This window comes from Triturus cristatus, chromosome 4_2 (genome assembly GCF_964204655.1).
Source record: "Triturus cristatus chromosome 4_2, aTriCri1.1, whole genome shotgun sequence".
NCBI lineage: Eukaryota > Metazoa > Chordata > Amphibia > Caudata > Salamandridae > Triturus > Triturus cristatus.
Window position 1 is genome coordinate 241,761,043 of NC_140586.1, and position 13,903 is coordinate 241,774,945.

At 47.9% G+C, this 13,903-nt stretch overlaps 1 protein-coding gene across 1 annotated transcript in view; it reads left to right on the plus strand.

Annotated features, from left to right (window-relative positions):
- The window catches only part of LOC146833537 (E3 ubiquitin-protein ligase TRIM39-like), a 109,343-nt gene that overhangs the window by 57,873 nt on the left and 37,567 nt on the right, over nucleotides 1-13,903 (plus strand). Inside the window, exon 4 of the mRNA XM_085601402.1 lies at nucleotides 3,456-3,478. Coding sequence (XP_085457528.1) covers nucleotides 3,456-3,478 — 23 coding nt within the window. The remainder of the gene's footprint in view (nucleotides 1-3,455; nucleotides 3,479-13,903) is intronic.

Consider the following 13,903-nt stretch of genomic DNA (forward strand, 5'->3'; position numbering starts at 1 on the left):
AATACTGTACCTCATCACATTCCTGTAAAGCGCTCTGATACCCCTGGGTCTAGCTAGCGCTATAGAAAACCTTTCAAATAAATAAATAACACATGCAGCCCACTTTCAATTTCCCAAGCCATGTGCAACAATGTGGACCCATTCACTACAATGAAAGTGAGACAGATGCATCTCGGTTCATTGTGCAGGAGTTGCATACCCAGTCAGTCTCCTGCTCACATGGTAGCAAGCAGGCTGCCCACTGCTTGTTATCAGTGCAACCATGCACCTGCCCAGTTACAAAACGTTGTGCACCCATGAAGCTACTACCCAGCCCTATATCTCACCTATGCAGGCGTGCACGACCTCTGTCTGTTCCTCATCACCTTTAAACCCATGCAATTCCTTTCAAATGCATGTGATGTGTGCACCAATGCACGTGTCCATCCATCTGAAGATGAGCACCCCTGCAGCCCTAGTCCATCGCTATCCCCATCTTTACCTTAGATGCATGCGCACGACCCCTGCCCTCCCCGATCACCTGAAAACTCATGCAATTCATGTCCATTATTTGTAATGTGTGCACCCCTGCACCTGACTATTCGTCACAAGCTGTGCACCCCCTAGTCATGCCACATTATCAGTGTATTGTTGCAGCAAGCACCCTATCCACCCCTCATCGGCTACTGCCTAGAGGTCACTCGCCTTCAGAAGAGCCCATTTACGAATCCATGTACCCTCCTCCCCGTGACTATAACAGCTACCTAACCAGAACCACGTAACTGCTACCCACTGCCACCCAGCTGCTTGCACGTGAACTGGTGTACCCTCATACCCATCTCCTAGCCGCCAAGCCCTTGCCCGGCATAACCCACCAATTTCCCGGATGTTCATACACTGCATGTTTATCTGCCTTTTCTATCAGCCATTTCACAGGGGGTAGCGCCTCCACACTGCCCCTCACCCTGTGCCTGGCGTGGCACTTCGCCTCTTTCCCCTTACCCCCGCCTACCCCCCACCTCTCGGCCGCCTTCCCTAAGCAGATACCCACACAGCTTCTTCGTCGGCGTTCTTTGTGTTCCTCCACTGCCCTCACCCCACAGCATCACCAACAGACAACACAGCGTCAACCCACCCCCAGACCAAAACCCGGACCAACCTGCTCCTTCCGCGCGTCCTGCTCATTAAAGGTGTTCTGTTATGGAGCTTTGTGGGGGCTCACTGACCGCATGGATAGTATACAGTGAATGAGGGCAGCTAGGCATAGAAGTAACACGCACACAGATGTGTTAGATTTTCGGTCTGACCCAGATCTTCCGGTCACGACCCCATTTATTCTCTTGTGTCCTTCCGGCGAGGAGCATACCAACAAGTCTGCACACACAGGGCTACAGTGTGGGACCCCCCTTCGTGTAACACTAGCATGGGGTGGCCCACACAACATAACACAAGGGTTCTCCGGCGCCTTCAGCAGCCCGGATTTTGGATAAGTACCACTCCCCACCTCCCCCCAAAACTATAATGTGCACTACGCCAAGGGGATGGGGGCGGATAACGCACCATGTGAGATGTTCCCTGTCTGCAGACCTCCCCAAAAAATAATCCTATACCAAACGCCGCCTCCCTGCTGTTGCAAAAGGCATTCGCTCAAAAACAAATGCCCGCGTTCGCAAAATAAAGCTGTTAATGCAGTCGCTGAGGCAAAAACACGATTCGCTATCTGAAGAAAGTGCACTTTAAAAAGAAGCAAACGGAGACGTCTCTATCAACAGCCGAGGAAACCACGTCAAAGAAGCCCTTGTATAACTGTGATGAGATGGGGGTTTCTACAGACAGGGAGTCAGGTGCAGTGGCCTCACATGTCCCATATGTGGCCCACAACTTTGCCTAAAAATGAGCAGACTGCGCCCCATTTCACTGCAAAAGCCACCCCCTTGAATGAGATGAGGCGTGCACCTCCGGGCAGCCCATGTGTTTGTCATTAGCTCTCCCTGCCCGCCCCAGGATCACCTCTCCTTGTCTGTCCTCCGCAACTTCAAACACCAGCGAAACAAGCTGTTGCCATTGCGGAAAAACTTTCTCCTTAATGGGGAAAAAAAAGTGCCTACAATGACTAATGAAGGAGAGAGTGTCGCGCCACCAGTAAAAGATCAAATCCCAGGGGGCGTGGCTAAAAGGAGGCAGGGTGGCAACAAGCAGCGATTGACATGCCTTTGGTGCAAGCATTGCACTGCCTTTGGCATAATTCATGACACCAAACGACGCGCACAAATGAAAACTGAAGGCGGAGTTGGGACACGGCTTACCGTATCGATTCCAAGAAGCCCTCGTATGACGAGAGCAACGTATGCACTGCTTACGTCAGGCCAAGACCTAAAAATTTAGTTGAATTCTGCAGAAAAGGGGGCGAGGGGACATAGGAGGACATGGGGAGAGATTATGGAAGGCAGTGCAAAGAAGCTTGTAAAAGAAGGTTAAGGTAGGGAAAAGAAGTGCTAAAGCGGGGTGTCAAGAAAAAGATTGGCTTAATATTGTTTATATAAGAGGGGCATAAGGGGACATCATTTGGTAGAAATAGATCGTGGAGAATGTTATGAGGTAAGGAAGGAGAGGTGAGAACTTGAAGTGGTTCAGTGGCAGAGCATGAAATACATAAAAAAAACAAGCATTAGCAAAGCCAGTATGTCTGGTGATGGCTGCCAGCCTTTTGGCTTTGTCAGTGCTTGCTTTAATTTATTCTTGCAAAACATTATTGTTGGCGAAGCTGCTGGCCCCTCGTCAATTTAAAGAAATTTAGATGTTAGAAACAAACTTTCTTTTTATGGTCTCAAAAGCTCTGGCACTGAAGGGAAATTAGGTGGATGTGCCCCTTGTGAAACGGAAGAATACCATCAGTCACTGTAAAGTTAGCCAATGGGTGAACTGCTGGATCTTGTAGCGGGTAAAAGAAAAATGTAAATTACACAACTACAAACCAATAGATGACGAGGGCTGGCTGTAATAATCCCTACTAAATTAGTACCCTATACATATAATTTAGGTGATATCAAAAGGTCTTGGCTAACACCACACTTTATAACAGTGTGTGTATATCAAACGTTAGGAATTTGGTAGAAAATCTGATAGATCTCAAGCAGGTATCGTGTAACCTCCTTCAGGATATCAGCTTGTGCTTTGCCACTTAGAATATCAAACTGTGCTATGTCTTGTGACCCAATTCAGAATATCAGACTGTGGTGTGTCATGTGACCCCCTTCAGAATATCAGAGACTATGCTGTGCAGCGCGACCCTATTAGACTATCACAGACTATGTGTGACGAGGCTTGGGAGCAGTGGCCAATGTTCCCTCAGTAAAAATTGTTACAAGTATTTAACAAAGCTTGGATTTCTCAACTTCTTTTAGACCCAGGACTGTTGTCATAATTTAATATCTTCCCTTGAAACTGATTCCCTTGTGTTTCCCTCTGTTTTTCAGGATGTCAGAAGCATTCTAAGCAGGTAAGGCTGGTTTATTGTGTTCGTTCTGTGTAATGCAGGTTGGGTGTGGAAAGGCCACTGCTGAGGTCACACAAATCCTCTCTTTCTTATGAAATATAGTGAGAGCACCTCATACATATTTAAGCAGCCCATCTCAGGTTGTTAGAACTACTCCTTTCGCTTGAAAATCCCAAATCAGTATGTAGGCTTTTTTTCTAGTATTTGAAACCCTTGATGTAGTGGAAGAGAACATTAGTCATTCATGTATGCATAATACTCCCAAGTCCTCAGAAAATTACTTTAAGCCCTCAGAAAACTTTCTTTATTGCATCGAGTCCTAGGAAAGCTCCACAAGCCCACATAAAACTCAGTTACATCCATGTAAAACCCAGTCACCTTTTCTTTCCTCAAATTCAGAATATTTGAAAAACTCCTTCAAACTTGCCAATACTCAAATGCCTCTCTAGTGCTTAGAAATATCATTGTAATTTTCAAAACCTTACCCAGTCCACAGTAACCCGCCTCACCCTTTAATAAGCTCACATTCAATTAGCCCCCAGGTGGAGAAATACTCATCTCTCTAAGATTTTAAACTGTGCATGCAACACTGTAAATTAAGGACCAAAACCTTTTTACCAGATAACAAACTCTTAATATCTACTGCAATTCAGGAATTGCATTGGACGCATCTGTCACCCACGGAGTGTTAGCATGATCACAGCTGAAATTTATAAAGTGTTTCCCAACTTCTGATTCCTCTGCAAACCCAACAAGCATTGGCATAGCCAATAGGTCTCGCCTTTGGGACCTTATAAGTGTTATGCCAGAGCTATTGGCTTTACGAATGTCTTTAAGCTATGTTGTGGAGCAGTATGGCTTCTGCGCAGCATGTTGAATAAAAGTTATAATTAAGTGTTATAAGCATTTATGTCACCTTATATATAAGCAAGTAGACATTATGTACAACTGATTTACCCTAGAAACGAACATATAGAATGTCTTCTAGTTTGTCTGCCCTTGTGCTGAGGTGATGCTGTGCTGATTCTCAGGTGTTGCTAAGTTATACTGACATGGTGCAAAGGTGGTAGTGTGCTTGTCGGAGCTGGTGCTCAGTGATGCTTTGGTGGTGCTGTGCTGGTGCTAAGGTGATGCTGCAATGGTGCTGCTCTAATGCTGAAGTGGTGCTGCGCTGGTGGTGAGTTGGTGCTTCGCAGGCGGTGAGTTGGTGCTTCGCAGGCGCTGGTGCACTGATGCGAAGGTGATGCTGGGCTTATGGGGAGGTGGTGCTGTGGTGGTGTTGAGTGATGCTGAGGAGATTCGGCGCTGGTGCTGAGGTGTTGTTGAGTGATGGTGTAGTGGCGCTGAATGATGCTGAGGTGGTGATGCTGCGCTGATGCTGAAGTGGTGGTGCTACACTGATGCTGAGGTAGGGCTGGACTGGTAGCGAGGTGGTGCTGTGCTGGTACCGAGGTGGTGCTCTGCTGGTGCTGAAGTGGTGCTGTGCTGGTGCTGCACTGATGCTCAGGTCATGCAGAGTTAAACTGACGTAGTGCTAAGGTGGTGGTGTGTTTGTGCGGAGGTGGTGCTCAGGTGGTGCTGAGTGATACTGGTGTGTTATTTAGTGATGCTGAGGTGGTGCTGAGTGGTGCTTTAGTGGTGCTCCGGTGATGCTGTTCTGGTGCTTAGGTGGTGCTGAGTGATGCTGTGATGATGCTTAGGTGATTCTTAGGTGATGCCGAGGTGGCGCTGTGGTGGCGCTGAGTGATGCTGTGGTGTCGCTGAGTGACGCTGTGGTGACGCTGTCATGGCGCTGAGTTGGTGGTGCTGCACTGATGCTGAGGTAGTGCTGCGTTGTTAGTTAGGTGGTACTGCACTGTGTTAGTGCGGAGGTGTTGCTGCGCTAGTGCTGAGGTGTTGCTGCGCTGGTAGCGTGATTTACAGTAGCCAATCACTCACAAATTCTAGTCATCTGGGGAGCAGATTTATAATAATGGGATAATATGTTAGGGCAGTTTTCTGGACATCAGAGTTTAAGTCGAAGGTCTTTTGTGATGAGTAGTTTTACGTGCAAACTTACGGGAGATTGGATTGTTGGTTGCTATGCTTTTGTTAGTGAGGGCAGGAGCTATAGGATTTAAGGTGTGGTAAGTGTTGAGTATCGATAGTGCGGACCTCTCTCATTAAAGAATCCTTCCCCACATTATTCCAGTCTCTGTGTGTACTCCATCTTACCTGAACTGCACCCCATCGACTTCCATCCATACGTATTCCCTTGTTGCTGTTGTGGGTGTTAGCGGACCAGAGGCAGCACAATTCATTCACACCTAATCTTTGACGCGATCTTTATGTTAACACAAAATACATGTGTACACAAACTCGTGCAAGGTGCAAACTCAATGTCACGCCCTACTGGGGGGGGGGGGGGGGTGGGGGTGTTTGACCCTCAAGGAAACACAGGCACTAAGGAAGTTCAAGGTGGAAGGCTTTATTGCCGAAGGTCCGTTCACCAAATAAAGCTAAATATAACGTAAGGGTATGGTTCGGTTGAAGAGTTTTCTCTTGAATTCACCGGTCCCAGAACAGTAAGGAGGGCGGTTCCAACTTTGAAGCTCCGGACTGGGTTCCAGGCTGGCTCCGGAAGACGAGGAAATCCCCAAAACAAAAGAAAATCAAGGGTCAGTGAACGGTCCGTGGAGAACCAAATCTGAGGAGGGGGGGGGGGGGAGAGAGACAGAACGTGAGGGGAGCACCGTTCCTGCTACAAGGGTGGAAACCAAAGCAGTGAGGAAAGCAGCGGTGACCTCCCACCTCGCTACCCGTTCCCTCGCGGTGTTTTAACGAATCCCAGGACACGCTCACGTACCTGTTCCAGCCACCCTCCTCCTGGAGAGTGGCGGGTCGTGGCGCGGTGTCGTACTTTGCCAACGCTTTCTCCTGGTGAATGGGGTGTTGCGGCGTCCTCCGGTGCACATCTGGACAGTCGATCCACAGCAGGCTGCTGTTCCGGCGTTTTCTCCCTTCCCGCCACGTCCCTCGGCTCTTCCGCAGCTCCCCAGGTTTTTCAAGACTCTTCCCTCTTCAATACGCCAGTGTAGCTGGATAGGGTCCATCGGGCTGGCGACACGCATCCTGACTCCTCCTCCTGCCGGCTTCCTGGCATGTTAAAGGGACCGGCTTTGTCCCGTACCTGCGTTTTCAGGACATCGGCATAAACAAGGGGTTCCAATTCCTGCTCCCCTAGGATTTTCCCGATCGGGGGAAATAGGAAATCGGGACAGGAAGTCTGCATTGCCTTGTTCGGCGCCCTTGCGGTGTCGGACCTCAAATTGAAAGGGTTGCAGGGACAGAAACCACCGGAGCACCCGGTCATTACATCCTTTATTCCTTTGTAGCCACGTTAGCAGGGCATGGTCGGTGTATAAAATAAAGGGCCTGCCCTCAAGGTAATATCTCAGTTTCTCTATCCCCCACTTCACCGCCAGACACTCTTTTTTTTTTCATGGTGGGATAGGCCCGTTCTCTGGGAAAGAGCTTCCGGCTGATGTACAGGACAGGCCTTTCCAGGCCCTCGCTATCAGGTTGCGACAAAACAGCGCCTACACCCATCCCAGAAGCATCAGTTTGAAGGATGATTGGTTTACGGAAATCTGGAGTCTGTAATAATGGTGACGTGGTCAGGGCTGTTTTGAGATTGTGGAAGGTCTCCTGCTCACGGGTTGTAGGGGAGCGTAACTGTGAGGAGGTGGTAGATTTCTTCAACAGGTCAGTTAGAGGAGCCGCTTTGTCTGCAGACTGGGGAATGAAATGCCTGTAATAGCCTACCAACCCCAAAAAGACCCTGAAGTCTCGTTTGGTCGCAGGGAATACCGTTTCCTGAATGGCTTTCACCTTCTCGGTTTGTGACTCAATTAAGCCCTTCCCAAGCAAATAGCCAAGGTATTTGACTTTCTGGAAGGCAAAACGTGACTTCTTTGCATTGATTTGCAAGTGCGCAGATAGAATCTCTGAGAAAATGGCCTCTAGGTGTCCCAGGTATTCTTCCCAGGTCTTGCTATATACCACAATGTCATCTAAGTAAGCCGATGAGTAGTCCAAATGCTGTGCAAGGAGAGTGTCCATCAGTCTCTGGAAACTGGCTGGTGCCCCATGTAAAACAACGGGCAGGACCGTGAAGTGAAAGAGGCCATCGGGAGTGGAAAAAGCTGTTTTCTCCTGGTCCTTGGGATCCAGGGGGATCTGCCAATAGCCCTTGGTGAGGTAGATGGTAGAAATGTATCGAGCCTCACCAAGACTTTCTATCAGTTCGTCCACCCTGGGAAGGGGATAGCCATCCTGTTTGGAGATACGGTTCACCGCTCTGAAGTCTATACAGAAACGGATGCTACCATCCGGTTTCGGTACGAGCACGATCGGTGAGCACCAGTTACTATGAGAGGGGACTATTATTCCGGATTTCAGCATCTGTTTCACCTCCTTCTGAAGGGCCTGACGTCGTGCCTTGGGGACACGGTATGGTCGCTGTTTTATGGTGACACCCTCTTGAGTAGGGATAGAGTGCATTGCAAGATGGGTTCTTCCGGGTTGGTCAGAAAACAAACCCTGAAAAGAGTTGAGCAAGGCCCGAATACCATTAGTGTGATCTTGGGTCAGTTCGTCGTTGATTGTGGACTCTACGGTGGAAGAGTCGGTATTCACAATGGAGACCATGTGCGCTTTTTGTGGTGGGGGCCTTAGGCACTTTTTAAGAAGGTTTATATGATACATCTGGGTTTAGGTTGTATTGAGTTGTAATAAGTACGCAGGTTTACCTATTTTACGTATCACTGGAAAAGGGCCTTGCCACTCTTTCTTTAATTTGTGGGTGGACGAAGGAAGTAGTATTAAGGCCCAGTCCCCATCTTCAGTTCTCTTAGCCTTTTGCCCTTATCATACGCCTGTTTTTGTTTCTCCTGGGCTTTCTCCAGAGAGCTATGGGCGAGGGTTCTTAATTTGTGGAGGCGGGCTTTGACCTGGTTGGCATATTCGAGCAAAGTATGGGCTTCTTGAGCGCTATCTTTTGCCCAACTCTCTTTAGTAATTTCAAGGAGAGTTTGAGGCCTCCTTCCAAACAGCAACTCAAAAGGGGAGACCCCTAGGCTGCTTTGGACCTGGCTACTGAGGACAAACAGGGCCAGGGGAAGAAGCTGATCCCAGTTCTTCCCATCTCCTGTAAGGAGCTTTTTAAGGGTTAGTTTGAGGTTGCCATTATACCTCTCCACCAGACCATCGATCTGGGGATGGTACACAGATGTCTTTATGTGTCTGATATGCAATTGTTGGCAGACCTGTTTCATAAGTCTCGAAACGAAGGGGGTTCCCTGTGATTATGTCCCTTGGAAACCCCATCCTGGAGAACACTTCTATAAGCCTCTGAGCTATGGTAGTAGTGTTAGCAGAGTGTAATGGCAAGGCTTTGGGATAACTGTTTGAATAATCAATTATCACGAGTACGTATTGATAACTCCTGCTGGACTTGGGGAGGGGTCCTATAAGGTCCATACCCACTCTGTCAAACGGTTTGGCAATTATAGGGAAGAGGGTTCAAGGGGGCTTTTGGTGGGATGTACGGGTTCTTCTTCTGACATTGTGCATTCCAGACAATATCTTTTTACTTGTGCGTGGACACTTGGCCAGAAGAAACTACGGAGTATGGACTGTGATGTTTTTTCAACTCCGCAATGCCCTGCAAGAAGGTGTGCATGAGCAAAAAACAGAACCTGGTCCCTGAAAGCTGTGGGGACCAGCAGTTGTGGTTCGTCACCTTCCTTGCCCACCCGATATAGAAGCCCCTTTTTTTCAATAAAACATGGGTACACCTTATTTGGGAGCAGTAGGGGATCCTTGGCGCTTTGCCAGGCGTTGCTGAGACTACTGTCATTAAGCTGGGCTGTCCTAAAATGGGTGTCTATAGCCCGGGGTTCGGAGGTCAGGAGACTGGTCTGGGGAGGGGAAAAGCCTGAAATGCGTCTGTGTTTCATACATCAAATCAGGAAACCAGGGGTTGTCTATACCTATGATTAGTGGTTCAGGGAGCTGGGGCAAGACCCCTACATCAGCAGTGACATCCAGGCCCTGTTGGCTCTGGAGTCTAATGCAGGCTAGGGGGTTGTCCTTCACATTTCCATGTACACATCTAATGCAAACGTATTTCCCTGGCAAGAAAGAGGAGGGGGGCACAAGCTTGTGTCAAAATCACACTCGCATAGTAAACTGGACCGGTTTCCTGTGAGTAGAGAATGAACTGGGGTAGGTAGCTTACATTCATAGGTTCTTCATCCACTTTTTCTTTTCGCCTCCTGTGAGAAAGTGGCTCTGTATATACTGTTCCCAAATAGGTACAGGGTGTACAGAGTCCACAGTCCCCAAGGGGTTGACAGAGGCTAAAGTTAGATATAACCTTACTCTCTAAAGTGGTAGCTTGGTCGAGCAGTAAGGCAGTATCAGAGGACAGTGTAAAGCATTTGTTGTGCACACTCAGTCAGCATATGGTCTAACACACACTCAATAACTGAACTCTAGGCCAATGGTTTATATATAAAAAAAATATATGCTTGTTTTATTTTAGAACCAACAATTGGAATTAAAATATACTTTCTCAGAATGAGATGCTTTATATCAATACTTTTGCAAGATGTAATTGACTTTTGTAAACAGTTACAAGTGGCTGCAATAGGCAACACTATTTTAAACACAATAATGCATTGAGTTCAATGGAAGTTTCATGTTATTTGTCACAGATTACTTTTAGGATTACTTTTGGAATTCCATGACTGGATCCTAGATTCAGTCCTGGGTCAGTACTCAGAATCAAGTGATGAAAGTCGACTTAATTACTGTAATGATTTTTAAACAATATTTAGCTATTTTAAAAGTTGACACTTAAAAAATATTTCAAAGCTAACAGTCAATGATTCCCTATGGAAGAAAATTCAAGTTGCAGGTACAGTATGTTCTCGTTACTTTTGTAATCCAGTACTGGGTGCCTAGACTCAGTACTGGGACCTTTATCCAAAACAGGTAAGTAATTACGTTTTCAGATATTATACGATTTTTGAAGAATATTTCAAGATTGCAGAAATCGACACTTAGAAAAAATTTCACAGAAAAACAGTCAAGGGTTTCCTATGGAAGAAAATTGGGTTAAGGGTAAGTACAGTTGTAAGTATTTTTCAGAGTCAGTGCTGGGCACCAAGATCCAGCACTGGGAGCTCACCTAAGAGCAGGTGAGTAATTTCGTTTTCGTTACTTGGCTGATTTTTGGTGAATATTTTAAGATTAGAAAAGTCCACATTTCAGGAAAAAGCCAGTCAATGTTACCCTATGAGGAAAATAGAGTTAGCGGTTTAAGGGTAAGTACTCGACTGGCTGAGTTGAGGTTCTGGGCATAGACTCAGAGGTCCCCCAGGGTCAGGTAGGTACAGTTGGTTCACCCTCAGCGGCTCTAGGGCGGCCGTGTGCAGAGAGAGTTAGGCCCAATGTTATCCTATGAGAAATAGGGGGGCCTTGGTTGGTGGCTGCTGACTGGCAAGCCACGCGGCTGTGGGAGCTGGGCTCCTGGTCACTTACTCAGGGCAAGTGGGGAAGTAGGTAGGTGTAGAGTTTTCACTGCCAGGGCCACTCGGGCGGCTGGGTGCAGAGTGCTTTTGATCCTTCGGGCGCTCAATTGATTTCAATGGGAAATCTCCGGTTTAGAAAAAGACTGCAAGCTCGGGGACGAGGACTCTTCAGGTGCCAGGCCCAGCGTACCCACAGAAGTTACCCACAGCTTGAGCAACCCCACCATGACCAATAAGGTCCGGGGGCCTGACTTGCTATTTGGCAGGGGGTTAGGCCACCATGCCAAGGATAGGGCTGCCATGAAGGCTAACACCCAGCAGAGGCTGCTGACAGCTGTCAGTGTCCAGAACCACACCTTTAGCTCCTGACTGGAAAGTGAGGAAGCTATCTTATAGGTCTCCTTGGGTCCTGGCTGTTGGTCTGTTGGATGATGTGGGGTTACTACTCTTTGTAGGGAACACCCCTTCTCCACCGTTTGTTCTGCCATCTGAGGAGCCACTAACTCATGCTGGACAGTTGCCTGACTAGTCAGGTCTTGTTGTTGGTTAGGGGGGGCTGTACCAGTGCCATTGTTGGAGTTTTCCCTCACTGGGATAGAATCTCCCTGGCTCTCTGGAACTGTGGCTAACAGTTGCCCACCTTTCCTACCCTGTTTCTTCTCACTCTTTTGGGACTCAGCTGCACTGACTGCAGGTTGAGCCCCCACAGGTTCTTTGGGCGAGGCCTGGCATTGGGCCAGCACCTCTCTTTGGCTAAGTTCCACATCTAAGTGGTCATTTCCCAAGAGACAATCAAAGGGGAGGTTTTTACTGACTATCACTTTTGTCCATCTAAGGGACCCAGCTGTGGCTAGGGGCACTATAGCCACAGGCCTAACAGTGACTCCCCCTGGGACAGTCCTTACCCTTCTTGTTTCCCCTGGGACATACTGGTGTGGGAATACCAACCTGTCATGTACCACAGTGTGACTGGCACAGGTGTCTCTCAGGGCAGTGGCTGGGATTCCATTCACCAGTAGGTGGTGGAAGTGTCTACTCCCCTCTGGGATCTCCAGCTTGCTTCTTGGGCCCATTCCCCAGTTGAAAGCTAGGAGGACTTCCTCATCTGAGGACCCTCCCTCCCAAGCTACACTGGCAACCCTTGGGGCTACACTAGTCACCCCTGGAGCTGTACTAGGGATCTTGTTTTTAGGACAGCTAGAGTCCTGGGTGTGGTGTCCAGACTTCTGACAGTTGAAGCACCATATTCTGTTGGGATCCCAACTCTTACCTTGGTACCCTGGTTTAGTTTGTGAGGTGTCTTTGGGCCCACCCTCCTGGTCAGGTTTTTGGGGGGCTACCTGGGACTCCTTACTTTTACCCACAAGGGGTTCACTCTCTTTCTTCTGGGGAGGCTTTGGGACCCCTTTGTTTTGGTCACTCCCAGTGGACGTCCTAGTTACCCTAGTCTTGACCCAGTGGTCTGCCTTTCTTCCCAATTCTTGGGGAGAAATTAGACCTAGGTCTACCAAATGCTGATGCAACTTTTCATATGTGCAGTTACTTAATATATGTTCCTTCATGAATAAATTTTACAATCCAGTAAAATCCTGCACACCATGTCCAGCTAACCAACCATCCAGTGTCTTTACTGAGAAGTCTACAAAGTCAATCCAGGACTGGGTCTGGGTTTTGTGAGCCCCCCTGAATCGAATTCTATACTCCTCAGTAGTGAATCCAAATCCCTCAATCAGAGCCTTCCTCATGAGGTCATAGGATCCTGCCTCTGGCTCAGAGAGGGTCAGAAGCCTGTCTCTGCAGTTACCAGAGAACAGTTCCCACAGGAGTGCCCCCCAGAGAGGTTTCTTTACTCTTCTTATTTCACAAGCCCTCTCAAAGGCTGTGAACCATTTGGTGATGTCATCACCTTCCTCAAACTTGGGGACAATCCCTTTGGGGATTTTAGGTTCAGAAGTTTCCTCCCTATCCTTGTTTTTATTATTGCTGCCACCATTGATGGGTGCTAAACCCATCTCTCTCCTTTCTTTTTCTAGAGCCAGGAACCTGGACTCTAGCTCTACTCTTTTGGCCAGCCTTGCTAAAAGGCTGTCCTCTTCACTGGTGGTTCCCCCAGTGATCTCTCTGGTACCAGAGTCACCTGTGTGATCTCTAGGTCCCCAGATGCTAATTCTTGGATTGAAGGGTATGGGTGCCCTCTCCTCCCTGGGGAATAGTGTGTGTGGGGGGGGGTTATTATCCACCTCCTCTTCTTCCCCTTCCTCATCTGACTGGCCATCACCATGTTCAGGTGGGTGGTCCTTAGCATACTCAGCCAAGAGCTCCTGGAGCCCTAGTTTGGTTGGATGCAGGCCCATTGGTATATTTTTGAGTTTGCATAGGGACCTCAATTCCTTGAAAGACAAGTGTAAGTAAGGTGTGAGGTCGAGCTCCTCCACCAGGTCCATGTTATTATTTTCACTAATAGCTGGGTTTGTTTGAGTCATTCTAACCTGACAGTTCTAATCCTCTACCCTGACTATAGTGACTTTTATTTTTCTAAAATTCTAATGGGACTTAAGCAAGGCCCTAGCAAGACTTTTAGTAATTTTGGAAAAGACCAATCAGAATTCTAAAGGCAATTTTTAAGAGTTCTGTCGTGTGATCAGATGGTAACCAAGTAGTCCAATAAATGCAAGTTTGTATCCCACCGCTGATCCACCAATGTGAGAAAGTGGCTCTGTATATACTGTTCCCAAATAGGTACAGGGTGTACAGAGTCCACAGTCCCCAAGGGGTTGACAGAGGCTAAAGTTAGATATAACCTTACTCTCTGAAGTGGTAGCTTGGTCGAGCAGTAAGGCAGTATCAGAGG